This window comes from Opisthocomus hoazin, chromosome 1 (assembly GCF_030867145.1).
Source record: "Opisthocomus hoazin isolate bOpiHoa1 chromosome 1, bOpiHoa1.hap1, whole genome shotgun sequence".
Lineage (NCBI taxonomy): Eukaryota > Metazoa > Chordata > Aves > Opisthocomiformes > Opisthocomidae > Opisthocomus > Opisthocomus hoazin.
The window spans coordinates 109166613-109194217 of record NC_134414.1 but is presented as its reverse complement, the minus strand read 5'-3'; the positions used below and the strand labels follow the sequence as shown (position 1 = coordinate 109194217).

At 49.5% G+C, this 27605-nt stretch overlaps 1 protein-coding gene across 10 annotated transcripts in view; it reads right to left on the bottom strand.

Annotated features, from left to right (window-relative positions):
• TIAM1 (TIAM Rac1 associated GEF 1) overlaps positions 1-27605 on the bottom strand; it is a 193666-nt gene that overhangs the window by 99689 nt on the left and 66372 nt on the right. For 4 of the 10 annotated variants that reach the window (XM_075433048.1, XM_075433110.1, XM_075433054.1 and 1 more), the window contains exon 1: positions 19582-19666. The exons of 5 other annotated variants lie outside the window; for them this stretch is intronic. In XM_075433048.1, coding sequence (XP_075289163.1) covers positions 19582-19606 — 25 coding nt within the window. In that variant the 5' untranslated portion in view covers positions 19607-19666. Of the gene's footprint in view, positions 1-19581; positions 19667-27605 lie in introns of those variants that run through there. One more of the 10 variants, XM_075433081.1, reaches the window with a different exon arrangement.

The following is a 27605-nucleotide window of genomic DNA, read 5'->3' as shown; positions in this document are numbered from 1 at the left end:
CATGCACGCACGCAGGGTTGAGGGTGGGGAAGCCCCTCTTTCTCTATTTCACTAGTCTATCTGGAAAATTAAGTTTTCAGCTGAAAATACTGAGTGAGTTTAACTCAAATCTGCGGTTGCAGCGATTGCTCAGAGCCTCGGATCCTGGCTAATCCCGCCCGGGAGCTCCACTGACACAGTATCGCTTGGCCGTGGCCCTCCACAGCTTATAACTGGCTCCTGAGTTTCTTAGCTCTCCCAAACTCACCAACCACATTTCAGTGAATAAACCATTCACCAAAAAAAGAAAAATTGATTGCCTAGCCTAAAGTGAAACACTACTGGAAAGTCACCCAGTAGAGCTATTTATTAGAGAGAGCGCTACAGATGCTGCCTGACTGAGGCATGACCAGAGCGCTGTTGGAAAATTGCATACTGTTAGCCCTGGTTCAGTGCCTTTTTTATAAAAGAAGGTCGCTAATAAAACGTTCTGCCTTAATATTTATACGAAGAATATTTTTCCTACCTGTAGCAGTTACTGCAGGGTATAGTCACATAAATGAAACATTATATGGTGCTAAAGTATTAAGTGGGATTTTTTTAGGGATCCCAAAGTATGCATTGGAAATGCAAACATCTCACGAAACAATAGCTGTACCTCTTCAAAAATGCCAGGTTGTTGAAATATCAGCCACACCATCAAATGAAGACACAGTAAATCTACACAGCACTTGATATTTTCAGCAGTAATAACTGTCACTCCATCATTTCAATGCTTCACGTTGGTATGTGGCCCAAAATAGTCCTAAGAGAAAATAACTAGTTTCCTCTTTAAATTTAAAGAGTGGTAGATGATTTTAGTAGCTGAGAAAGCTACTGATATTTTCTGTGGCGTCATTCCCAGCCCAAATGAAAATAAAAATCGCAGTACATGTACACACGGTGCATTTGTGGGCACACTGACCATATTCACCTCTGTCCACACTACAAGCGAATTATTCAGCCAACCTGAGCTCTCAACAGTTCCTGAATTCATGTGAACGGCATCTGTCTGACAAAGGGAGTAATCTCCAAGCTGCAGGAAAGGCCGCTCCCTCACAGTACTTTCTCAGCACTGTTTTTGTCCATATTGCACACAACCCCCACTGTGTGACTGGATAAAGTGACTTTTACTCAAATGGGTGTTAAAAAGGATATCAGGGAGCCCAAATTTCAGTCCTCTTGAAAGCCACGGTTCCTCCCTTCTGCGCCAAAGTCACCAGGAGAGGTGACTCCTCCATGCCTTCCACCCCATCAGCAGCCACAGCCTCACTGTATCTCCACACTGATCCCGCAGACCTAGGGCAGCAGGAGCAACTTTTTCTTTTGCAGCAAGTAGATATACCTCAAAGACAAAGAAGAGACTACTGCCATTTTAAATGGGAATTTTAAAAGGAACCCCTTTAAAGACAAGCCAAAAGAGAGAAGCGAAGGACACCTTTACAATTGAGCTAATCAAAGACTCGTTGGTTTTGCAGCCCTTGCACCAGCCTTTGCACGCCTTTTTTGGACAACAATATTCTTTGTGCTGGTTCAGAGCTCTTTCCTCTTGAAGTTTTCAGATCGCTAGTACAGAGTCTGCCCTACAGATGCTCTGGTGGTCTCTGGTCATTTTGCCACCAGAGACAGTCTTCACATCGTAAAAGATCACCTTGTCACTCAGCATTGGTGGGCCACACATCCCTCCAAGTCACCCAAGAGGGAAATCAAAGTATTTCAGATGCAATTCAGTCCTCCCCTTGTTTACTTGTTTTTTTCCACCGCTTTACAGAGCCAACATACCTAAATAAAAAGAGGAGGAGGGGGGAAAAAAGCCAATATTTTGCACTTTATCATTTACAGCTTTCAATCAATCCGAATCCTACAAAATCTTTGCCACAGAGTTATCCTCTGTGCACTAAATGAGCAAAGACAGCTCTGCGCAGTGCAGGTGTCTAAGTACGGTCTCAAGATTCAGGCCCAACCTTTGTTACAAATATTTGCCAGCACAGCTATGTCAGTCACAAATTTGATGGAGCATGACCTCTGATTACGCCTGCAGAGGCCACTGCAATATAGTTATAGGAGCAAAAATTGTGACATGGCCTACAGTAACACTCTTTTTTTTTTTCTGCAGAGAAAAACAAGCTTAGACTAAGCTCTGCCAGCAAGAGTGCTGCTTTGCTGGCATCAGCTGCACGAAGCAGGCTTTGCAGGGCTGTGACAAGGCTGTGCTGTGCACCACGCCAGCCGTGTGCTCCCGACTCGGGTCTGGCCTTGCTGCGCCCCGTCCTGCCCTCCGCGACACGACGCCTTTCGGCGTTCCTCCACCAGCCCCGCTGCTCCCAGCTTGCCAGGAGGCGAAAGCCACTCTTTTCTCCCCGTTGCACAAAAGCCGGGCTGCCCCGCGCAGCCTCCGGCCGTTGCAACACGCAGCAACGCGGACGCCCTCCTCTTTGCGATGCTGCAGCCCATCGCTTCCCGTCGGCGTGGCTGCCGGCTTCGGGCCGCGCCGAGGGTGGGCAGACACCTCAGGTCTGCCAGGGGAAGGCAAAATGTCCTCCTCCACAGTGCTGACACCGTCCTTTTCTCCCCGAGGAAGCTGTCGAGCTTATGCGTATCGCTCTCACAGGGAACAAGCCGGCACACGAGCGGCCCAGCCAGCCTCCCGCCCGCGGAGAGCGGCACCTCTCTTCAACACCTCGCCTTGGGCCCGGCCCAAAAGCCATAGTGAAATCAGTGGAAAGTTAATGCAATGGGCTTTGGATCGGGCCCCCGAAGAAGTAGCGAGGCTTGAAGAGTCGCCCACAAAACCAAAAAAGCTTAGCCCAGCTTCTGCCATTTCCGAATTGCAATAGGAAACTCGTCTTTGCCTCACGTATGTACTTTCACACCAAAAAGGAAAAGGCAAAATGGAGCAAAGAACAGTGGAAAAAAAAATCTCGGAGAAACAAGATCTTATTTGTCTGCCGTTACTAAAAACCATTCCCTCAGCGGTCATTTTTAGCACCCTTTTCTCTGGCCCGCAGTGCCCTCACCAGCCGGGCTCCCCTCAGCCCTCTCCGGGGCTGTCGCACAGGGCTTGGCTGCAGGGATGGTGCCTTCTCCCCTCTTCTCCCCGCTCTGGCCCAGGGGACCCCACGGCCCCCGTGAAGAGGAGGATGGAGGAGGAGGAGGAACCAAAGGCAGTGGCAGGCAGGGCTGCCGCTCTCCCCAGCCACCGCTCCCGGCATGTCCCCAGGTAGCAGTCCCAGGGCAGCCCATCTCGCTTTCCCATTTGAAAAGAAAAAAGGTGTGCTACAAAGGAAACTCGCAGCTAGCATTTTGAAAACACTCTTGTTTATATCTTAATTTTTTTTTAATATCTGAAATTAGCAGCTACGTTCAGGCACGGTACCCAAAAAGCAACGAAACTCTCCTGTTCCTCTGCCAAAAGCGTTCACTGCTTTAAACTTTGCAGAGCCAAACGAAGACAGCACAGGCTGGAGGAAAACCATCCCTCCTCGTGTCAGCCCATCTCACAGGGGCAGCAGCCACTCTGCTCTTCTGATGACACCCATGAGGGTGCAATCCCCTACCAGTATTTCTGTAATCTTACACAGTGTAGCAAACAGCAGGTCAACTAACTGGGACATTTATGTGGGATTTCTCTTGGTTCGGTTGTTCCGGAGGCTGATATTTATAAAAGATACAGAAACCTGACGGGTTTCCTTTTACAGGGTTCATTTCAGGTTTAATTATTAGATTAATAATTATGTACCCAGGCAGTAAATCCCTTTTAAAGATAATAAGAACACGTGAAGAGTGACTTAATGTTAGAAACAAGAGTAAGGCTCCTCCAAGCATCCCCCGAAATCCCACGGCACCAATTAATACGCGGGATATCGTTTCGTCTGACCACTTATCAGCACAGCAGGTGGCAAGGGAGAAGTAATTTAAACCAGCCGTGCCTGCAACAGCTTTGAAATGAAACTAATAAACTACTGCGGTGACGGCTGGAAACGTGGTTCGAGGCCGGTTTCTACCATCCCCATTCACCGTGCGCTCTGCCTTACCCTGAAGAGCCTCACCGATTTCACCAGACAGAGGAACAGGGGGAAAGTGGTGGGTTTTGGCAGAGACCGCGTTCCCTGGGAGAGGGTGATGGGGCAGGGGAAGGGCCCCGTGTGCCGCCGGCCTGGCAGTGTAGGGGTCAACATCAAGCACCGCGGTGAGAGAGGGGTGAAGACCCCTGGGATGGGGACGAGGTAGCACCGGCGCTGCCCATGGGTCCCAGCACCGCTTGGGGGCCGCAGGCGGAGGAAAAGAGGCAGACTTCCCCCCGACCACCTCACCCCTCTCCATCCCAAACCGGAGGGCACGCAGCAGCCCCCGCGGGAGAGGGCCGTGAGCAAAGCCGGCCAGACAAGAGGTTTGGCACATCTTATCTACGCCTGGCTGTGGGAAAGGAGCGAGGCGCTCGATTATCGCCTCTCATACAGGTTCTAACGTGCCTGAACATATTCTCTGCCTCTCAAATAAAAAAAAACCCACACAAAAAAAAAACCACCACCATGAAAAGGAATGTATAATCACTTTTGCAGGGCATCTTTCCGCTCCAGCTTGCAGAGTCTGCCCCGCCATGTACTTTTCCCAGCGCAACGTGACTTGCGAAACATTTTGCGCAAGGGGTACCTCGAACTTTTCAAGGGAAACCACTTCCCCCGGTCCCACCAGCAAATTAGGCGGAGGCCTTTGCTGATGGCTCCCATACCGACGAGGAAAAATGCCCTGGTGAAGTATGAACATAGAGGTGAAATTAAAAAAAAGTAACTGTTTGTTTACGCAAGACATGCGCGAAGCTCCAGCCAAACGCGCATCCAAGTGCATCCCAGGCTGCTGGGTTCGGGCTTTTGGTCAAACAACTCCTGCGGCGCCTGGAGGAAGCACGGGCCCAAGGCGCTGCGACCATGTTTTTTAGCATCTACAAAAGTGCCAAAACCCCCTACCTGGACTGTGCTAACCAGTACCGCAACATGGAGACATGTAAGATGGCAGGTACAAATCTTCACAAGAATAATTTAGTTGTGGGCAGGCAAAAAGCAATGCCAACCCTCTGCTGAGTAACACAAACGCATCTCTCAGAGCCATCCATAAAAGCTGGTCCTTAATTTGAGGCACGAAGCACTGAGAAAAGCCCAGACCATGAGGAAAGGCAGCTAACAAGACCTGGAATATCACAATGGGAGGGGAAAGGAAAGAGACTGTAATTAATTTTCCTAATGAGCAAAAAGGCTGGGAAAACTCTAGGAAGGTTTTGTGTGGGGATTCATATGCACTCTCAGGAGCTCAGCAAGGTTAATAGCCTGCTCTTCTTACAACGCTGTACGTAAATACGCAATTTTAGGGCACGGGCCAGCTTTGTAAGCTTACGCTCATTAGTCCCGTTTTGATCTTCCTCCTTAAAAGCTGACTTCCAACCGCATTTTGAAAAGGAAACGAACCCTATACTTGTCTTAACAAGTGGGCAACACCTGCTCCGGCGCTTTTGGTTTTACTGTATTGTTTGGGGTTTGGGTTTTGTTTTTTAAAGCCCAAGCTAACAGGCTTAGGGGGAATAAAGAGCCCGTAACCAGTTTTGGGAACAATAGAGAAAAAGACTTTATTCATTCACTCCTTTGTTTTCAGGAAACTTAGCCTGACATTTCTCTGTCAATACATCATGAAAAATGCAGAAAATGCAAACATAGGCGGGATGGTGCTTCAAAGGGAAAAGGTACAGCCCTGCTGCAGCTCCCAGATTCTCCTGACCAAGCCTATATTCCGGGACATTTCTGTATCATCAAGAGACCTTTGTACTGGAACTTTCAACAAGCAGGGAAAACACAGCAGCATCCGGCTTGCCAAATGTAATTTGTTTACACAAGTTTTCCAGAATCCATGTTCTTTTCCCCCATGGAAATCTAACATCCACTTGCAAGGAAGGTATTTAAATGCTATAATACGAGACCTGAGCAAAGCTCAGCACTGCTGTAACATAAGCTGGCTCCCACTACACTCCAGCCATTTTTTTAAGTGAACATTCAGGTGACTGAAGTTAAGTATTGTCCTGCAGTGCTACACCAAGGTCATTGTTTCAGATATCACCCTGACAAGTAACTTTATTAAAAGAAACAAGATTTAAAAATTATGCAGAATTCCAGGCAGAATTAGCCCACAATTCAAGTGAGCATCTTGAAGCGCGGATCAATGCGAAGCAAGATTGCTAGCACGTCTACCGGCAACGAAGCCGTCCCCAGGCCAGCATTTTTTCCAGGGAACATTCAGACAAAGATCAATGGAGACATGAGGGTAGTTCTCAGTTTAACCTGTCAGCCAATGACTTCGGAATAAATTGAATTACGAATTGTTGATCCCATAAGAACGCTACTTAGACATTTTCTTGCAGCGTACGTCACTTAAGACGCCATCCATCAAAATGAAACAGAAAAGAATTTTTTGTCAGCTCTGCGTGATTTTGCCTGATTAATTCATTACTGGAGTTTGAGAGAAATATTCAGAAGAGTGCCACGTGGTGTGAACAGATAAATGTCCTACTGCATATATTATCTAAGTTAGCCTGTATTTAAGGCAAGCATTAAGTAACAAAACTAATAACAGTGAATGTAGTTTAGTACTAACATACAATAAAAAAACCAATATGTGGCTAATTTTGCTGATTCATTTACTGTGCCAAGTGTGTAACACATTGCTAAATTTCTGCTGAAAAGATATGATTCACAAAGACCATTCTTGCACTACCTGGAAGTACACAAGCAACAATTTCACAGAATCATAGAATACTTTGGGTTGGAAGGGACCTTTAGAGGTCATCTAGCCCAACCCCCCTGCAGTGAGCAGGGAGATCTTCTACCAGACCAGGTTGTTCAGAGCCCCCTCCAACCTGGCCTTGAATGTTTCCAGGGATGGGGCATCGACCATCTCTCTGGGCAACCTGTGCCAGCGTTTCACCTCCCTCACGTAAAAACTTTCTTCCTTATATCCAGTCTAAATCTACCCTCTCTTAGTTTAAAACCATTGCTCCTTGTCTTATTGCAACAAGCCCTGCTGAAAATATTTTCCCCATCTTTCCTATGGGTCCCCTTCAGGTACTGGAAGGCTGCTCTAAGGTCTCCCCAGAGCCTTCTCTTCTCCAGGCTGAACAGCCCCAACTCTCTCAGCCTGCCCTCACAGGAGAGGTGCTCCAGCAGTGTGAATCTGCAGGAGGGGACCGCAAGTGCACGTCCACAGGTGCTAGGCAGCACGCTGCCCGCTGACAACTTCTGAGGGATCCACGCCTCTGCTGGAATGGCTTTAAGGACGTACTAACCAGAAGATGTTGAAAGCCACTACACAAAAGTACAGGCTGTGTGCGCTGGGTTTGAATTTGCATATAGAGAAGAAAAATCAGGATAAATCGCATTCAATACCACAACAGCTAACCATAAATTTTAATTTAGCTGATGTGATACCAAACATGACATCCTGGACTAGTTTGACCACAAAGTTGTGACTGATGTCACACAAACTAACTTGATGCTTAAATACATTAATATGCTGATATTTAGACCAGCCTTAAGTAAAACCTCAAACCTCTACCATTATTTTCAAATCAATTTAGATGAAGAAACATCGATGCAACAGCCATCCAGCTCTTCCAAGGAGATTACAGTGCCTTTCATGAAAGAAGCCAGGAAGCAATTCTACATGCCAAGTCGGTAAACAGGATTAGATTTAGAACTAGAAGAGTAATAATTCCATTTTTAATCAGGGAAAATGACAGAAATAATTAAAAACTGATAATCATTATGGAAACCCAGCTGAAACATTTGTTCACTTTAAATAAAAATAGTCTTGAGTTGGACTAACCAAGAGCCGTACTTAGAATATTTCCAACGCTCTCTTACTAGAAAAAGCACTTAAGTTTACTGCATTTTTAATTAAAAGAATAACCTACAGGACTCGGAAGAAAAATCTAGTACAGCTTTATGGATTACTCTACTGCAAAGAAAAACACCACAGTGTTAGCTGCATCAAGAACGACTAAAACAACTTCATCACGTAGTTCAAGTGCAGTCCAAAATAACTACTAATGTAGAATTTTAGTAATATAAAATATAGCTAATACAGTATTTTCTCCTTTCTCTTCACTGTTACATTGTGTGATTTCATTGCGTTGTCTTAATCTCCGATTAGCAAGGGATCACAAATATCAACAGGAGGGCTGGTTAGGGTGCGGCAGCTAAAACCATCGCCATGGGTGTACCCAAGTGCACTGCTCTGATCCTAACTCAGGCGTACAGGCTGCGCCGTACGGCTGAATGCCGTATTTCACCATCGCTGCTGCAGGGCCGGTAACTTCCCACAGAGGACGGCAGGGACGGCTGCGGGCAGTCAAGTGACTCAGTGCCCAGTTTAATTTGCTGTTGCAGAAGACAACACCCTTAGCTACCTTTTCGCTGGCGCTTTCAAGACCGAGCGTTCCACACATGGCTGATGCTCTGGCCGGATCCTATGGCCCTGTGGCTACTCCAGTGCACACCTCAGACTCTTCTCAGCTACTGGGAGTTTTAGAGGCATGAAGACGCCTAAATGCTGGTTCCCATACAACCTTTTTGTCCACAAAACCAAAAAAAAGGCAGTTCTACTGTGATAATGTAGACACAGGTGCAGTGATATCAATGTACAGGTGACCTCTGCTGCTGCAGCTGAATCCCCTTTGCACAGGAGAAACAACTTCACTGATGTTCTTGGCACCAGCACTACCGACCACGCTGAAGACGGCGAGGGAAACCTCAGCGTAAGCAGGAAAACTCTCACCCAGGGGTCCTATGGACCTCCAGGCATTTCTAGAGGGACACAGCACTGGCTCAGCCCTCTGAGCACCCTCATGCCTTCAGGAGCTGAATGCCCAACTCCAATGGCACAGTCCAATGTGCGTACATGTCCCTGAGGACAGCCCAAAGAAAATGGCTATCTATCCGCACCGGTCTGCGACAAGCTGAAAGCATAAATGGTCATTTAATCAACAAACCCCCTCAATTTCTATATGAAACCATGATAACCCCACCCAGGCACACGCTTTTGCCTCACACTCTGAGGGATCAAGCTCTTCACATACATTTATATTTAATCCCTTGAGTACTATTACAATGTCATAATGAAAATAACGGCTTTCAAGTGTAGCTATTGAGATAATCACACTCAGCCAGAAAGAATCAGAAAGCTCGAGTCCTCAAATCCAGGATTTACAGTGAAATAGCTAATGCTAACAGGTAGCATTTCAGATCACATTCTGTACTGCTGAATAAATTCAACAACCTTATACAATGCTGTCCCATCGGGTAGACCTATTTTCTGTTATTAGCCTGATCAAATAACCTGCAATACTTACATTGGGCACGTTGTGTGTTCCTGTTGTTTTCTTTGCACTTAGCACCGTTGCTTATTTTCACGTATTCAACAAGATTTTAGGAGAACAGTAAGATCAGATGCATGGGGCTTGCTTTTCAAAGAAGGGCACGTGCCTTTAAAGCTGACTAAATTTTTAAATTCTAGAGGATTCTGTTCAATTGCAAACCGAGAATTTTGGTGTGCAGCACTCAGGCTTTCTGACAGGTTTATTAGTTTATTCAGTTGTGAAGCTTAAGCAAAGGCTGTATCTCACAGCGAAAGTACTAGATTAGGGCTCCACTCTCAAACTCAGCTCCACAGATTCACAGGCAAGTATCTTACATCTCCCTGCATCTCAAATCTCCTTTTACAGATGGAGAAATTACTTCCCTGAATCACTGAAATAAAGCCAGAATAAATCTATTTATAAAGGTGAGGTGCTCAAGCAGGTGACATGGCAGAGACAGGTATCTAGTTAGGCAGAAGGGACTGTGCTCAACACCACATAATTTCATCAGAGTATCACAAAACACAGCACTGCCTCATCTAAAAGCCCTCTCTAAAACAAAGTGAAAGGAATCATATGCACCTCCTTAAGAGATGACCAGATAGTTGATATACAGACTTGTAGCATCCACTCAATTACTTTGAGACAACGTTGCAATAAATTGTAGGTCAGGCATGGTAGAATATGAATCGCTGGTCTCCAGCATTCATCAATTAGGTTTAAAAAGAGAGGTCAAAAGAAGATAATCCTCTTATTGCTCCATCAATTTTACTACTAGAGACTTGAAACGCAAAATTTGGTCCAACTTTAGCAACAAAAAACAACATCCCAAATCTCTGCCTCTCAACAGCTCCAGCTGGGAGCCCAACTGAGCTCCAGGAACAGTGGGCTGGCTCCAGCCTTAAGCACCCGCCAGCTCAACCCAACCAACCCTCCCAGCTTTTGAAAGCCCATCCACTGGGGAGCTCAGAACACAGGCGAGCAGAGAGGCTGGACGGGCCCCCGCACAAAGGTACTCATTTCTGAGACCTCCAAAGAATTTTGCTAAAAAACTCACGGCAAGAAGTTTTGGTACCTTCTGGTGCGAAGAGGGTAGAGAAAAGCAAGCACCGCCAGGAAGGCATCAAGTTGCTGTCTCTCCCTTCTGTATCAAGCTCTGAGTAACATTAAGACGTGACTAACAACCTTTTGCAGATTGCAGCGAGGCAAGAAATTGTATTGCCGCTTAGAGAATGAATCAGTAGCTCCAAGAGGAATGAGACCTTCGAAAGCTTTTATCTTCCCATGTTCGAATACACATTTTTTATGAGAATTTGATAAAAGTATAACTTTAAATACCTGCTGAAAATGCTTTAATCCTTAATTCCTTCTCATGAGTATTACACGCTGCCAAAACCTATCTGTTGTATTTGTTTCAATTCTCTCTCTGAATAATTTAGGATGAAAGCATGTTATAGAAAAGTCAGTGGAAGTAACAGGTTGGCAGAGGTTTCGAAAATCTGATGCCGCTCCCTTAAGTGACTCATTTTGGGGTTCAATGAGCAAAAAGGGCATTAAACTTTAAAGGGATTCCTGTACAGAAATAGCTCTCTGCAGCTGGCTGGACTCGGTAAATTTAAAGTGAGGTGTACACTCTGATGAGCAGGTTCCAGACTGCTCTTAAAAAGCTGGCTATCTGCAGCTTGCCTGTAATCTTGTCTAAATTACAGGCAAGCTAAGGATGGCCAGCTGTGCTTCTCCTAAACACGCTGTGTGCAGGAAAATCCCAGCTGGGGGGGGGAGGTATCCAGCCATCTCAGGCAAGACGGGCTGGGGAACCATTTCAAAAATAGGATGATCAGCCCGCAGGCCTGAGACAAGCACGGCAAAGCTGGAGCAGGTTCTGGTGACAAGCAGGATCCAGCCCCCTGACCCCAAGAAGACCTGGAGCTCAGACTAGGACCCCATCCCAGTGCAAGCATACATGTATTTAAAGGGGCTGGCACGCATGTCCACGTACTGCAAATGAGGTTAGCTGAACCCAAAACTGACTCCAAACACAATTCCTCAGATTTCTCGTTCCCCTTGTACACAACAGCTCCAGGATAAAACAACTTAGGGTAAAATGCTCTGGAAATACACAAACTATATTCAACAAATATCAGAAAAACTTTGTAATCTTCCTGAATCCACAAAAATCTGTGTGTGAGGATCCATCTTCCTTTACAGAGGCACTGAGGCACCAAGAAACCATGCCTGAAATGTGGGCAAGTCATCGGTGGCAGGAACCGATCTCCTGCTCCAACCACCAGACCATACGCCCTGCTAGACGCAGCCCCCTTTCATCTCTTCAGAAAACCAACAGTGAAAGCAACTTAGAAGGAAAGCTTTTGGTGGGGGAAATGAATCCAGCTGATCCCTGAATGCAGATCAGGAACCTGAAGGTTTACTTGCAAAATCTCACTCAGTACATTTAAGGTAGTGCTACGAGCTTGTCTCATGAACACAAGGCTCTACCTCCCCAAAAAACTCTACAACTGAAAAGCAACCTCCCAGCCCTGGAGCTAACAAAAGCCTCCACTGGCACCTCCAGAAGGGAAGCCGGTCTCCGAGCGAAAAGATGCCATCCCTGGACAGAGACTTCATAGCTCTTTGCTACTCTACGTCAACCACATGCTACAATGTCCCCAGCCTTTTATTATCGTGCCATCTCTACAGCTCTGCACATTTTGGTATAGAGGATGTTATTTTTTCTCTTAATAGACTTATTTGCAATTTTGGCCTGCCTGACCACTCACTGTCTGGGAGCTGTGGTTTTACTGGGCTCCTTCAATTAACCTTCAAAGACTTCAACCTTTCTTCCCCTGCACATTTGTACTCAGCACCAAACATACACTTGTTGGAGCGCTTCACTGTTTACTTTCACAAGACACATTTCTCTGATGTTCTACATCGCTGAATTATGCAAAAATAGCATACTCCACTGACATACTTCCTATACATTTGCAAGTTGTTGTATCTGTGTTTTATACACACAAGTGGCGTGTTCTCTGGAAACTTTTTTCTTCTGAGACACCATCCGCCCAAATCACCTCCGGAGAGCTGATCACGGACCCCACTGTATTTATACTGCAGTCACATCTGAAAGCTCCAGTGTGGATTGAAATCGGAGCTCCCAGCTGCTTTACAGTCACACAAGGATATGTGATCCTCGGTCCAGGAGCTCACACAAAGCTGTCGCTGTTTTCCCTATCATCGCAGACTCAGGCTTGTCAATTATTACATTGCCATTTATTTGGTCCTGGCTGGGCAATCTACATACCATGCCTCCTGCAGCTGGGCAGTCCCAGCTCCCATTTCATATGTCAACTCATCCTTTGGGGGAACCAGTCCACACTATTCAACAATGGAGGCCAGGACTTTGGCAGGCGTGAAGTGGCTCAGCCTCTTGTTTTCCAGGAGAAGTAACCAACGCACAGCTGATGAGACCCCAGCCCCTGCAGCGCTGGCCAATGCGTCCAGTTCGGAGAGAGCAACCCCTAATTCCATCTCTCTCTCCTCCAGCCCCATCCCGTCCCAAACCCTTGTCCTTCCCTACAGTCTGTTCACTGCCAGCTTCTCCCTGCCCCCTCACCAAACACCTTTCCCTGGAAAAGGAGATCCCAGGGAAGACAGATGTAAGATCCTCGGAAACACAAGGTTTCTTCATTAGCTGTGAAGCCCCGTGAGCCCGAACAAGGCTGCAGGCAGACCTTCCCTGCAAAGCCTCTATTTCCAAATAATCCTGCCACCTTCTCCCAAAGACGCAGCTCCAGCACCCCCAGCCCTGCAGATGTTTTCACTCTCAAAGCCACACTCCCAAAAAAGCTTCGATTTCTTTCTTCTCACTTGCCCAGAAGCACAAATCAAAAGCTGACTGCGGTAGGTATCATGGTTTTCTCATGCTCCCAGACAGCCGTGTTCTGCTTGTTCCCTGCATTACTCAACATTATTTCGAAATACAGACTCCAGCTGTTTGAGTACCTATGCGGATGTGCAACTCTGCCCTCCTCCAGCCTCAACCCCCTTGCTGCAAAAAGGCTGGAGGCCACGGTTCAGCCACATTTCGGGCAGCGGGACATCCCATGCTGCCAGATGCTCCGGGAAGGAACAGCAAGGGGCTCCCAGGGACACTGCCAATGGGTCCAAAGTCTTCACGGAGCTCTGGATATTAATACGGTTTACCAAGTCCAGGTGGCCCAGAACAACTGACTGCATCTACCTCTCTACTTCCTCCTCAAAAATCTCCTGTTCCTTTTAATTTCCGTTTAAAAAAAAAAAAACAAACGTAAATTCCAAAATTGAAGGTATGCTCAGGTAACCATGTCAAGCATAAAGACCTGTTTTAAACAGTAAACAGAAACTGAAATGTCATGCATTCATTCATATGCCTCCAGGAATGACAGCTTAAGGGAACATATCAAACCGTATGACTTTCCATATTTAAAAAAAAAACAGGTTGGTAAATTACAGTGATTTATCATTCCGTAACAAAGTACACACACAAAAAAAGTGCTTCCAAGAAAAAGATTAGCAAGAAATCATCCAGATGTCACTAAAGCGTTAAGATTAATTGGCTTAAAAAAATAAAAGCAGCGAGGAAATGACTTCCACTGGCTTTTTTGTTGTAAGTCTCATCCTGCAGCTTCCAGCTGAATGGACTCCTGTATTCTGCCTCAAGTCTCGCACCAAGGCTATGTGCATTTCTGGTGCCTGCTGCCTACGCTTGCACCTCTTACAGCAGCACCTTGCCAACTCCACTCTAGGATACCATAAAAGTGAACAAAAATGCAACTTTCACCCAGTTTAAGGAGCGGAAGGGGGAAGTGAAAAACATTTTCATTGCAGTTGCGTAGAAAAAAAAAGGCTCCTTTGTTACTATTATAAAAAGCACATTAGTCATTTTTAACCAAAACAGCCTTTGGCACGTATTACACATCCCTTACAGCAAAAGTCATCGGGTGCTGGCCACAGGTTTTCAGTAACCCCTTTAGTTCAGTGCACAAACCTGCAGCCATCACTCAGCAATACCCCCCCTGGGTAGGAAACCTGGGAGCAGTGAACGCTTCCAGTCCCGCGGCGTCTGGCCGGCAGGTTTCCCCCAGCAACTCGCGGGCTGCAGCCAGGCCACGTCACGCATGGCATCGCTCCGGCTGCACCGGGGCCCCGCGCGTGGGTCCCCCCTCTCCGGGTGAGCGCAGGGGGCCAGGCGAGCAGCCTCTGGTTTGGGGCTTCCAGGTTTCGCCAGTGTTCATGCAAAACCCAGGCATGGGCGAGGACGCGTCTCGTTCCTTTGGAGACGAGACTTCAGCGTCGAGACGCCGCTTTCCCATGGCTGGGGTAACCCAAAAATCGTCTTCTCAGACACTTGCCGCGGGCATGGAGCTGGTGAGCAGCAGCCACGCGGCTGCACTGTTTTAAACTCAGACTGATTGCTCGTGTTCCGTAATTTCAGGTTGGGAAGTTGATACCACACAGTTGAAGTCCTTCAACACACTGGATTTGGGGGTTTATGGTAATACTTAGCATAATCTCATGCAGGTTATTAAAATCATTTTAGCTTCCTCCAGCTAGGCACGTCAGTTAACATGCAAGAAACGTGCCTATCGAACAGTGCTGGTCAAGTGGATTTTGTTTTGCAGTTAACTATTAAACACACCTTCTCCTGCACACCCCAGACCTTGATCAAAATCCCACCTGTCCGGACCAGAATTTGGCACCCAGCAGCAGCTTCCCAGCCCCCTGCCCAGCATGGCCTTGCGCAATAGGGGAGGCTTTGTCTGCGTTTCAATGTCTGAGGGCCTGGAGCACACTCTGAGCACACCTTCCCCACCCAGGTTAATGCAATTGAATAACAAAGCAATTTTCAGCTGGGAAGCAGACAGCAGAAGGCTTATTTGTTTTCCCTCCGACCTGAGGATTAGAGGCACTCAGCTGCAGGGCCACAGAGCGCTGTTTGCTCACCTGGGAAAGTCACGACACCAGGTTTTCAGAGTTTGCTATGGCAGTTTCTAACACAAGCTGCGAAGCCCCCTCTCACCAAAAGCCCAGCTGCTGCTGGGGTATCTTCAGCAGCCACACGGCAATGTAGTGTGTGGAAGGGGAGACCGGCACGAGCGGCTCTGTGCACCCTCCAGAAATGGTGGAGGCGGGTATTAATGCAAAACCTACACGCTTTCCTTTTTCCCTCCCACCTCTGCTACTCTGTAGGCTGCCGAGCACCGCTTCCCAGCCCCCAGCAAAGCGCTACGGACCAGGTCTGGAAACTCCCCCGACTCATCCATCCGCAGCTATGACTCGCTGGTGCCCTGCGCTGCCTACCGCAGAGCCCCTGGTCTTCTTGGGGGAGGTCACATTCCGCGCCCAGGACCACCGCTCCGCTAGCTCCAGCGCTGTGGGAAGGAGACATCTCCCTACACACGCCGCGGAGCCAGAGGCCAGCGCAGCAGAGCCAGCCGCCCCTGCCCGGCAGCTGCCGTGGTCCCCAGCCCCTGCCCACCCCTGCCAGCAGCCAGCCCTGTAAGCTGAGATGCATCTGGGCCCACCAGTTCCAAATTGTTTGGAAGGGAAAACAGGAATAGAAATGCAGAGCAACTTTCACCAGAAAAAAATGTTTCTGCCTCTTCAGAAACAAACGCCTCGGTTCCTACCACCGCGGCCGCCCACCAGCACCACCTCCATCCCCTTACCGCTGCAGCAGAGCACACCTACCGTGACTTTCACATGTTCCCATGCCCACAAGTAATCCCGATCTTTTGACAGACCCAAACCATTTCTGAAACGTCCCCGCTTGCAAGCACTCATGCCATCAGAGTGGTGTCTAAGTGTGCCAGGTGATTTGTGGTCAGGCCTGAGTCAGCTTACAGAGGTTCTGCTCATTAGCTGTAACACAGGTACACCTCTGGCAACGCCAGGCAACGCAATTTATCTTCTGCCTCTCTCGGGGAAGTTGCACCACATTTGCCGTGCGTCTCCTGACAGCATGCGCACAGCTCCTGCAGCCCAGCTAATGCTTGGCAATTTGTTAAACTCCATTAATACCACTGTGAGTTCGAGCCCTTAATTACCCCGTAATCTAGACCAACTCTAGACAACACTAGAAAACGCAGGAGGGAAACCACTGCTGGTCTCCCATGAGCCAACCTCCAACCTGCCAGCCCAGACCTCGCTGCTGGGCTCATTTATTGGCTTTGCTTTGCGAGGCCTTTTTAAGCTACCTGAGAACATCGCATTCCAACTCTTATTGAAAGCGTAATTGGAAGTCTCAAAAAGCAATTACTTTAAAAGCAGTCTGCAGTGAACCAACTAACTACCCGCTTGTCCGCGAGCCTCTCGCACCAGCCGCAGCTCCGGCCGATGGGGCTGCGCTCCCAGGACCTGCGCACGGAGCTGAGCACCCAGGGAGGCTTCACGCACGCGAACAACGCAACAGCTTCCCCCTGGAAGGAAGAGGGCTCTGTTGGTCGCCACAAATGCTGCCCCTTCCTCAAGTCCTTCGACACCATCCCACTGAGAAAGCCAACAAGCAGCCGAGAGCAGGCGTGCTGAGCCAGGCAAAAAGGATGTTCGCATTTGTTTACAATTCAATTAAAATCTGAGATCTCGCAACCAATAAAGGCAAAAACTACACTCCGGTTCGAGAAACCCCTAAATCTTATGTGACCTACGCCTTGCAAGGCACAATAAAAATACAAATATTTACATGATAGCTTCCCCTTTTTTTCCCCTGCTTTTGCACTGTTTGCAGCACAGCTGGGTTAATCCCATTTCCACTGCGCTGTATTCTGACCTCCTTAAACAACCCCACGCTAGGATGTTAAAACACTCTAATCTATAAATAATGTATTCCTCTCATCCAGCAATGGATTACTGGGCCATAAAACTCACTGGAACACACCGCACAGTCACCAGTTTAACAAAATAATACTGAAAAAGACATATCAGTAGAGAGTCATCCTCTTTCTTGACAAATTCTTTTCAAGATTTTACGCCACCATTACTTTTGCATTGGACTTTTCTTTTTTAATAAATTGTTTAGGAGCTGGTGTTTTATCCTGGTGACCTCTTTTTCCCCCCCTACCAAAGACCCTTTATTTTTTGGCGCTGTTAATCCTCACAGCATGCCAAAAGACCAGCACCGGCTAACTAAGCAGAGCCAAAGCGAAGAGGGAGCCATAAAGGGCTCACTGCTGCAACACGCTACAGGGCCTTGACACACACGGCGAGGCCAGGCTTCAGGCCCCAGCCAATTTGTTGCCCCAAGCAGGGAGGTCCTATTTCTGCACACACACACACCATCCCCATCCTCCCACCCCAGCTTCTGGCAGGAGGATGGCCGGGCATTCACTTGATCAGGTCCCTGATCCTGCAGGAAACTATCCGTATTTTCCTCAGGGTTCATTTTCAGACAGCCATTACCTACAACTCAAGCCGTAATGTGCAACTTCATTTAAAGATAAATGAGTCTGGTCTGAAGACCAGTGTCTAGCAGGCTTGCTCCCACTGCTGCCGTGGTGCAAAATCAATGCCTCTCCTACGCCGCGGACGCTGGCAGGAATCCTACCACTGATTTCCCAGAGCTAAAGCATAAAGCTCAAGCAAATACTTAAATGATGAAAATCTGCGGTTTGGCCGATTTTTTTCTAAGACGCATTCTGGAAAAATAAAGTGTTTCTGCCTCAAAACAAGTTGGAACCCTCTTAAAAACAGCAGCACATCCTTTAAAGAGCCACTTCTGCAAAGCATACCCAGGCACGCCACACTTGGGCACTTGATTCCTTAGCTCCATTTGCCATGATTACCACGGCAATCTTCCACGCATTTTTTGTAATGCACAGACCACTTTTAAGTCCAAAAGGACTGGGGAAAAACAAGCAACACACCGACACCCACAAAACCTGCTTCCTTCGTTCCACTGCACTAATCACATGTGAAAATTTAAATCACTCCCGCAATATGAAGATGCCGTCAAAGGAATTAATAGCCACCTTGACAATGGGTTGCTGGTATATTAAACGAAACAATTAAAGCACTAACGTTTCCACCAGCTACCGCGTGACTTCATTCCCCCAAAAAAGGTACGCATCACACGTCGCCTCTGCACGGGAGGATTACTCACGGCTGATGGGTTAGAGCGCAGCTCTGAATCAGGTCTGAGCCCTGCCCGTCAGAAAGCAAGCCCGTGCCCCTCAGGAAGCAGAAGCCACGTCTGACATTGCTGCAGCAGCCCCAAAGGCAGAGAGTCGGGACGGCGAGCCGGCCCCTCGACGGCAGCCGGCTGCTGGGGGAAGAGCAGGGCCGGGAGTCAACGCTGCCCGCTCAGTGCTTAGTCACAGTAATTGCAGGGCCAGGGCTCTGTACTCACATTTCCTGTCACCAACCCAAGAATTAGGCAATTTAGATTTAAAGATAGTAACCGGTATATAAAATAACTTGGTAAGCGATCGCAGAAGTAACTAGGAGAAAAACGAGCAACCTGATAGGGAAAATTTTCCCCCAGCCCCTGCTTCTGCAGCGGTATCAGACCTTCGGCGAGTGCAAGACCCCACCAAACCCAAGCCTTCCCACCCTTGCTGAAAAGCGCGGCAGCGTGGCTCTTCACATTTCAGCTTTCCCCACCTCGCAGAAATACCTAACAGAGCTCAATTCAAGTTGAAACCTTTCACAGGGCTCATTTTCAACAATTAAAGAGCATGGCAACCTGTAATTACTGAAAATAAAGCCAGACAGCTGGAGAAGTAAAGCATCTTTAATAAGTAACATGATACTACATTTTCTCTCTTAGGGAATTTAGCTACTAAATCCCCAGCTCCCATCCAACCCGTTTTAGCTCTGGGTGCCCACAACGAATCTGATGTGCTCCTGCTACCCGCAAGCAGCGCAAACCCTGCAAAAGCAAACGACGCTTGACGACCTGACGAAACGCGACTCGGAGAAAGCAACACCTCCGTCCGCGCCGGGGAAAGACAGAAGTTAGGAGCGGAAAGGCTCGCGGGGCTTCCCGGACACACAGCGTCTCAGACAACACGACCACGCTGCACCCCTCAAACACGTCTCCCCAGCTCTAGCTGAGCTGCAGCTGCCCCCGCTCCCCCAGCCCCGCACACACAACGCAAGCAGAAGTGAAAGTCGTTTGCGAAGTAGCTTACCGCTCATCATCAACAGCACAAACATCTTTGCCTCTCGTACTTCCCAAGCCCCGGCTGCCCGTGACAGACAGGAGGAAGCGCCAGCGTTTCATTCCCCTTCTGCTGCAGAGTGGGTGTAACTCGTGAAGTTTCATGCTAAGATGAGATGGGTCAATGGGGTGTGTTTGAAGGTTTGGGTTTTTGCCACCCCTTCTTCCCTCCCTCCCTCCTTCCCTCCCGCCCTTTCCTGATTAATTCCTCCTGTCGCAGGCTTCAGATGAGCTGCCGCTCAGCCCCGCTGGCTCCCAAAATGGGAATTCCTAAGGACACCCCTCCGGGGTGACTTGAACTCCAAACCTGCCCGGACGAGGTCCTGTGCAGCCTGCTGTAGGTGACCCTGCTTCGGCAGGGGGGTTGGACCAGGTGATCCCCAGAGGTCCCTTCCAACCCCACCATTCTGTGACTCTGCAAACTCACAGCCTGGCACGCTGCGAGAGGAGCCAAGAACAGAAACACCCAGCCACCCCACAGAGGCGACTCGCACATCAGCTACGCGTGAACCAGCAGCAGGGTCCCCTTCCTCGCGCTGCTGAACCACCTCGTCCTTGGCATTTCATTGCATTTTCAGGGAGCAATTCACCAGCGAGACACAAAATAAAAAACTCCTGACTTACTCTGCACCTTTTGCCACCGCCCTCGACTCCCTACATCCCAGAGGATCCCTCCCTGGGTACGCACCCAGACGGTGCTTCTGCGCGAGGACACATGTTCAAAATGCGCGGGCAATCGCCTCCCGCTAAGCTGTCCACAGGTGCAAAAGCGCTTGCAGGAGCAGGAACTACAGGGATTTAAAAATTACTCATGGATCTGGCTTTACTTAATTCACTACCTCCACGTAACTGTCTCTGGATTAGGATTTGAGCAGCATCGTCCTCAAAACCGGGGTTGATTTAATGGTTGCTGTAAGTAAGAAATACCGATACAAAACCTAAACCAGCTGTGTCTGTCCGCCAGCTTCCCCTGCCTTGACTCTGCCCCATTACAGGAGAAGAAAAACAGGAATCAGACTGTTCTCAGAATGAAGCAGACAACAGGGTAAATAATTTTTACAAAGAGAAATCAAATTAATTAACAAATTAACATTTACAACTCTGTGTGATACTTCAAAAATACAGAGTATTAAGTGATAACCTTATCTTTGTAGCTCTATCCTCTGCAGCCCAGCAACGACCATAAATTGGGAAAAGGACATACTCATTAGGAAAAGAAAAAAGAAATAAAAATGGCAAAAGGTGTGTGCAGGAGCCCAGCTCTCCCACAGGGTTGTACGCACAGTTGTGCATCTGCAATAGTTAAACAGCTGTAGCGAGGCTGTGGGGCTCCACACGCCCGGGTGCTACGGATGCTGGAGGAGAGGCTGGGAGAAGATGACTGTTTCGGGCCAGCCAGAGATGAGACGGCTGGAGAAGTGATCTGATACGGTGCAATCATTCTTACCCACCCCATTATCAGAAACAGGCGTGCAAGCCGGGTTTCCTGGTACAGCAGCCAGTTTTAGCCCACTTCAAAAGCAGGTTTGGTTCAACTTCACATCTAAGCACTTGCAGCATCAGATGTTTCCAATACATCTGCCCACGCTCAGAAAGCACCAGGTCCCCCATGACCACAGGCACTCCTGATAAGCACCAGTCCTCCACCTCGACAGCAGAAAAGGGCTGAGGGAGGGATAGGACCAGACGCACCGTTTGGAGTAGAAAGCACTGGAACGATCGACCCTTGGCCTTACGGCTAGTTTAAACACCAAATGAGCACAGCCAACAGCTTCCATTTGTGGGCCAGGCAGGAGAAACAAACGGGAGAACGCCCAGGGGAGCACACTGCCTCCTCCAGAAGTTTTCGGCGCCCATAACTAGCAAAGCCCGAGCAGGCAAGCAGGTCTGGTGGACCGAGAGTGACTCAGAAGGTGGTGGGGGCTGCTGCTGCCCGCCTTCGGGTTCACTCGGGCACGGCCAGCACTCACCATCTTCCACCCGTTGGAACAGCCCGACGGGCGTTCAGAGCTCTGACACCACCCACCCCTAATCGCTCCCATCAAAACGGCTTCGCCATCACGCGGAAACCGGTGCGTACGTACACACAGCCGTGCGTGCACACAAGCTCCCATAGATACAAAGAAATTACACTCCAGTCCTAAAGGAGGAACATACATGCTTACTATGACAGATTGCAAGCGATTGTCCGAAGTGTTCTTCAGCTTAAGCGGACTAAAGGAGGCACACCCTTCTGCTGCCAGCATCAGGTCCATTTGCAGTCTGTCACAGCAGTTTGGGGCACCTTTTCCTCCTGGCTTGCTGCTACCTATAGCAAATCCTTGGCACGGCCAGGACTCCCAGGAAAACATGAACTGCGTGTGCCCCATCCCTGTAAGAGCTGCTTGCAGAAAGCTTCAGACAACCAAGCCATTAAGCCAGCAGGTCCCAAGCCGGTCTGGCCATGGGTGGATTTTGAATCAGTGCAGATGGTTAAAAGACAAGCAGCGATTTCCCTCTCCCGTCACGACCCACCACGCAATAAACAGCAAGACTGACACAGGGAGAGAGATGCACAGCAGAATTACAGGTGCCATCACGTAGCTAAGATCTGGAGTTTTTGTAGATACAGCACTTGATCCGGTTGATCCGGTTGCGGCTGCAGTCGTCAGGAAGGGCTGGAGGGAGAGGCAAGGGAAGCCTTCTCCCCAGCCATGTACCCGCCAGCCCGCCCTTCTCCAGAGCTCTGCTGAGGAACCAGGCGACGGGCCTCGTGGGCAGCCCGGCCGGGGCAGGCGAGCCGCCGCGGCCCAGGGTGCAGGGAGAGGGTGGCCCCGGCCACTCAGGGAAGGTGCGGAGCGGCCGGCTGACAACAGCCTTGCCGAGAGCCCTCCCGGGCAGCGCCGCGGCTTGTCGGCTCACGCCTGCCCGCTGCGGGAGAACAGGCATTTCCAGGCGCCGCGGCCCCGTCACCCCGGCTCGGCTGACGCACTGGGATACACGCCTTTTGATGTGGGCTTCCTCCGACGGCGCGCGAGCCAGCTTACACAAATCGCAATGCTCTCCTGCGCTGAGCGATTAGCGAAGACCTACCGAAACCTGTTCTCAGACAACCTAGCGTATTCCACCCGAAACGGGCTGGAGACAACGGGGCCAGCCGCTGAGCCGGCCGACCGGAGGGGACGTCGCCTCCAGGGGCTTGAAGCAGTGATAGCGATAGGACAAGAGGAAACAGCCTCAAGGTGCATCAGGGCAGGTTCACATTGGATATTAGGAAAAATTTCTTCACTGGAAGAGCAGTCAGGCATTAGAACAGGCTGCCCAGGGAGGTGGTGGAGTCACCATCCCTGGAGGTGTTCAAAAAACGTGTAGATGTGGCACTTCAGGACACGGCTTAGCAGGCATGGTGGTGTTGGGGTGCCGGTTGGACTTGATGATCTTGGAGGTCTTTTCCAACCTTAATGATTCTACGATTCTATGATTCTAAGTGGCCACCGGCTATCCCCTGTGCCTGGAAGAGTGCACGTGTTTACCCTCCATTCTCAGCCGAGTAAAGATGACACTGCTGGGAAAAGCCCCTTTTCCTTCCAGCATCAGCAGGACAAATCCCAGCAACCCTCCAGGGAGTCCGCAGGCTCTCCCAAATACCCAGCTGAGACGTGGAGACCCCTCCTCAGAGCCCAGAGGAGAAAAGTTCCCCTGCGTGGCATGGTCCACTGCAGGACAGCACCTCCTGGATTGTGAAAGGAGGGGAGAGCGACTCCCAGCAGACACGAGCCAAGTCTGCATCCTCCTTAAAGGTGTATTTATCAACCCTAATTAACATCCCGGGCTTCTCACACCCTGGCGCACCTGCTAATTAACGCACATGAGCTAATATCATTTTAACAACGGATTACCACTTTGGGCAGAAAAATGGTTGGGAGTCACTTCAGTACAGTGACTCACCCTGAGCACAGCAGCAAGGTAAGACAGGAAGAGCATCGGCCGCACTTGCACAGGGCTACGCAGACCGTATCTCCTTAACTACGGCTTACTTTACAAAGCCAAGGTGCTTCAAAAATTCATGATTGTATCTGTCCTATTTTCCACCTGCGCAAACAGATGGCCTTGGAGAAGCGTCCTGTCTCCATCCTCCAGACGACTGAGCCACTCAGGTCTTTCTTCAAGTCCTTACAGCCACGGTGGAGTTTCTAATGGTCCCAGCCACCGTGACTATCTCCCGCCTTGGTCAAGCATGTTTCAGGACACGACCCAGGGACCACAAGGCTCTTCTCTGCCAGCAACAACCCCAGGGGAACACCAAAGTGCCAGTTTCTGTGCTACCCCAAAACGTCCCACAGCCACAGACCAACCCGACAGCATAGGCAGGCACCCTGGCACACGTCGCTGCAACGTTATACTCCATTTTCGTATATTGCTGTAAACGACAGCCCTATGAATGCGACCTGGCTTTCAAAGTTCAAGCCGACTCTTGCACGTCCCTGTGGCTGATGCGGCCAAGCCGTGCACCAGCTTCCACCCTGGTAACCCCCACCCCTGGAAGCAACACCCACGCTTGTGCCTGAGGCGCAGCCTCACACATCTGGCAGGAGGGACCAAGGCCCACAGTACTGCTAAAGCAAAGGGCTGTCCCTGTGTAGGCAGGGACGCAGTTTGGCTTGAGCCATCTTATATTCAATGATAAATTGAGGAATAATGTCGACTTAGGTTGCACTTATTTGTTTTTTTCTAAAGCCTCACGTTTCAAACTGGATCGCCATGATGCAGCAGTTCACAAGAGGGCACTGGTGGAAACCCAGCACGCTGCCATCAGAATCACTCCTACCCCCTCAGACTGATGTTTAACACTGCCTGCCTTCGCTTTGTCCAATAAAAGCCCATAAACCAACCCCAACAATTAAAGAACATTAACACTGTGAAAAATTATACTAGTATCCATACTCCCTGTTATCAGAAAGATTTTCTCAGCCTCATGTTTCTGTTTGGGATTAGGAAGGGAGCTGTGAAAGGCAGGTATTGTTCAGCCACAAATAGCTCCCTTTCAGCCTTTTGCTTTTTCAGCAAAAGTAAGGTAACGAACTACAGGTGGGGTTTTTTCCCTTTGGAGAAGTCAGCAGATACATCAACTCATGGGAAAACTGATCCCCGTTGTTACACTGCAAGGGTAGTTGAAAAAGTTTTCTAATGAGATACAGGGAGTGGGTGCTGGTGACGAGCCAGCACCCTCGCCTGCGAAACCAAGACGAACGGTAAGCGCCACGAACCGCCTCTGGAGCGAGTACAGGCTAAATTTTAAGGTTTGCATCTTCTCCCGCTGCTTATAGCTGGCAGTTCTCGCACCGACTTTGCTGCACATCCGCACGCACACCGCTCGCAGACACTCGGCGCGCGTAACTTCACAGGCAAAGGCAGGGCTCCTTCTCTCTACCGGGAGCGTCCAGGTAAAACACACACTGCCGCATACACAGGATTCATATCTAGAGAAGAGGCTTGCTTCTAGTCACCGAGCCTCAAGAAGGCACCCGCAGCGGTGAGGCTCTGCTGGACACGCACACACACGTACCCGAAGCTGCCACCAGCCCCTGCACCTCCCCAGCACCAGGACGGTTTTACAGGGTAGCCGGGCTGCAGCCCGACGGGGGGAGTGGGGAGCGGGCACGGCTGTGACGCCCGACGCCACGCAGGGTCGGTCCTCACCGCAGCTGCCGTGCGGCGCAGTGATAGACCGGAGTTGAACAGAACAGAAACCGTTTCCTTCTGTGGTGAGAAGGCTCGAGGAGGAATGCTTTATTCAAGACCTCTAATCCAAACAGCTCTTCTCATTTCTTTGAAAGACACTAGGCGGTAGCTGCTGTCATTTTCGTGCTGCGTTCTGACACGCTTCCACTGCGTCCCTGCCAATAATTTTAATTTTGTTGGAAAAACCAGCTCAAAATGAGAGTGACAAGCTGTATGCTGGTGATGATGCTGTCAAGTGATGGATAACGTAGGTTTACATTAGTTGTCAGAATTTTTCAACACTAAAAATAGGTATCACAAGCTTTTGGATTCACCACATTGAAGTATTAAACACACAGGATATTCACACCTTCAGAAGAGCCCAAAGCCACTCACAGCGCAGTATAACCAGCAATGTGTGACGTACAGCAAAGGTCTCTGAGCATTATTTATTTTGAGAAGAAAAAACAACACACTGCCTTATGAAATCTCGTAACAACGCTGGCCAAAGCAAAGACAAGACACTGCACACAACACAAAACACAACAGCACAATATGGGATGCAAACACATGCAAAGAAAGAAAGAAAGAAAAAAAAAAAACACTTAGAAGAGAGAAAACCCGGCATCCTGTTATCCCAGCTCTTGGTCCAGATCCCACTGAAAGGGAGGGCAGAGACCTTCCCATGGCAGCTCCTCCTTTCCCTCCTGCCATCGCTCGCCTGCCCCAGCCCAGCAAGAAAAGGCCCAGAGTCACAAGGCTGGAAAAGGATGGGAAAGACCAAAAAGCAAGTAGGTTGCCGGAGGGCTGACATTTCCATTCGAGGGATGACTTCTCCCCAAGCGGTGACCCGCCAGCAGACACCGGCCAGGCAGCAAGTCGCCAAAGGGGACGCTGCTTTTATGTTTTCATGGGTAACATGGTATGGGGCGGGGCGGGGGGGGGAGATCATTTACAAACCAAATCCAGCTTGCTTATTCCCCCTGAGTCACTGAGATGACTAGCACAGGCAAAGTTGTCCCTATATTAGGCCAATATTTATAGCACAAAGAAAATGAAGCATCATAAGGAATTACTAATTAGATGTTACCATAACACTGCATAGAACTGAAGCAGCACTCCAGTGTGCTTTATAAATAATTAGCAAATTAACTTTCACAATATCCCTGTGAGGCAAGTATTATCCCTGTCTGCTACACGGCCAAGCGGAGAGCGAGTGGTTTGCTCACGGCCGCAGCCCTCGAGCAGCGGCAGGATTACAACCGATGCCCTGGTACCCCATCATGAACACCTGACCCGGGCATGGCCTGCTCACCCAGGGTGAAATCCCGACTCAAAACACGCTGCTGTGAAGTTAGCCAGGGCACCTGACCTGCCACCTATGTTTTTATGCCAATGGTGAGAAGACAGAAGATACCTGTCCCAGCATAAAGCCCAACAGTACCAAAACCTACCAAGGTCTATGCCGCTGCCTTAAGGAGAGACCTCACCCCACAGCCACACGCTCCCCTCCCAGCACACGTACCGGTGCTCAGGGCAGGCCAGTGGCTTGCTGGTTCAGGGGGCAGCTTGGAGTGAAAACTGGTCCCACTGAGGGAAAAAAGCAGGGTTTGGGCAGAGGGGTTCCCTGACCCATTCGAGTCCACAGCTGGCTGAGCACAGGGATGGGGCATCGAAGAGGAAGAGGGAACTGGGAGCCCGCTGGTTACATCTCCTGTACCATCAGACCATGGGCCACACTGCTGCTCCCTCCTATGCTCAGTCCAGCAAGCTAGGGCTCCTCAGTTACCATCCCAGCCCCACACCTCTCCACGCACTGGCCCGGGCTGCGTTTTCAAATTCCTTGCCACTAGGATTAACTGCGCTCGCAGCCACAAACCCGGGGCCCGAATTCAGGGCTGACTGAGCAGCTGAACCCACGTTACGTGGCATGGGCACGACTCTGTTCACTCTAGGGATAAATTCCATCTTACACCAGCGTGAGACCAAGACTCCGCCTCTTCCCCTGCTCTCCGGAGGAGCACGACAGACAACATGCCAAAGCTCAAAGTTTGTTCAATGACTCAGTCCCTTCTGCTCTTCCCAGAGGAGGCACCTTCTCACGCTTATGGAGAAATCTCTTCGCAGCCACAGAGCCAGGAGAGGCCAGGCAGCCGAGGCTGCACCGGCCACAGACAGACCCCCACCATCCCTGTCCATCCCTCCCACCTTGCCCGCGGGGACTGCAGCCCGTGGCATTGCTATCCTTCCCGCAGAGCCAGGGTCACCGCCGGCGGGGACCGCACTGCCCGCTGC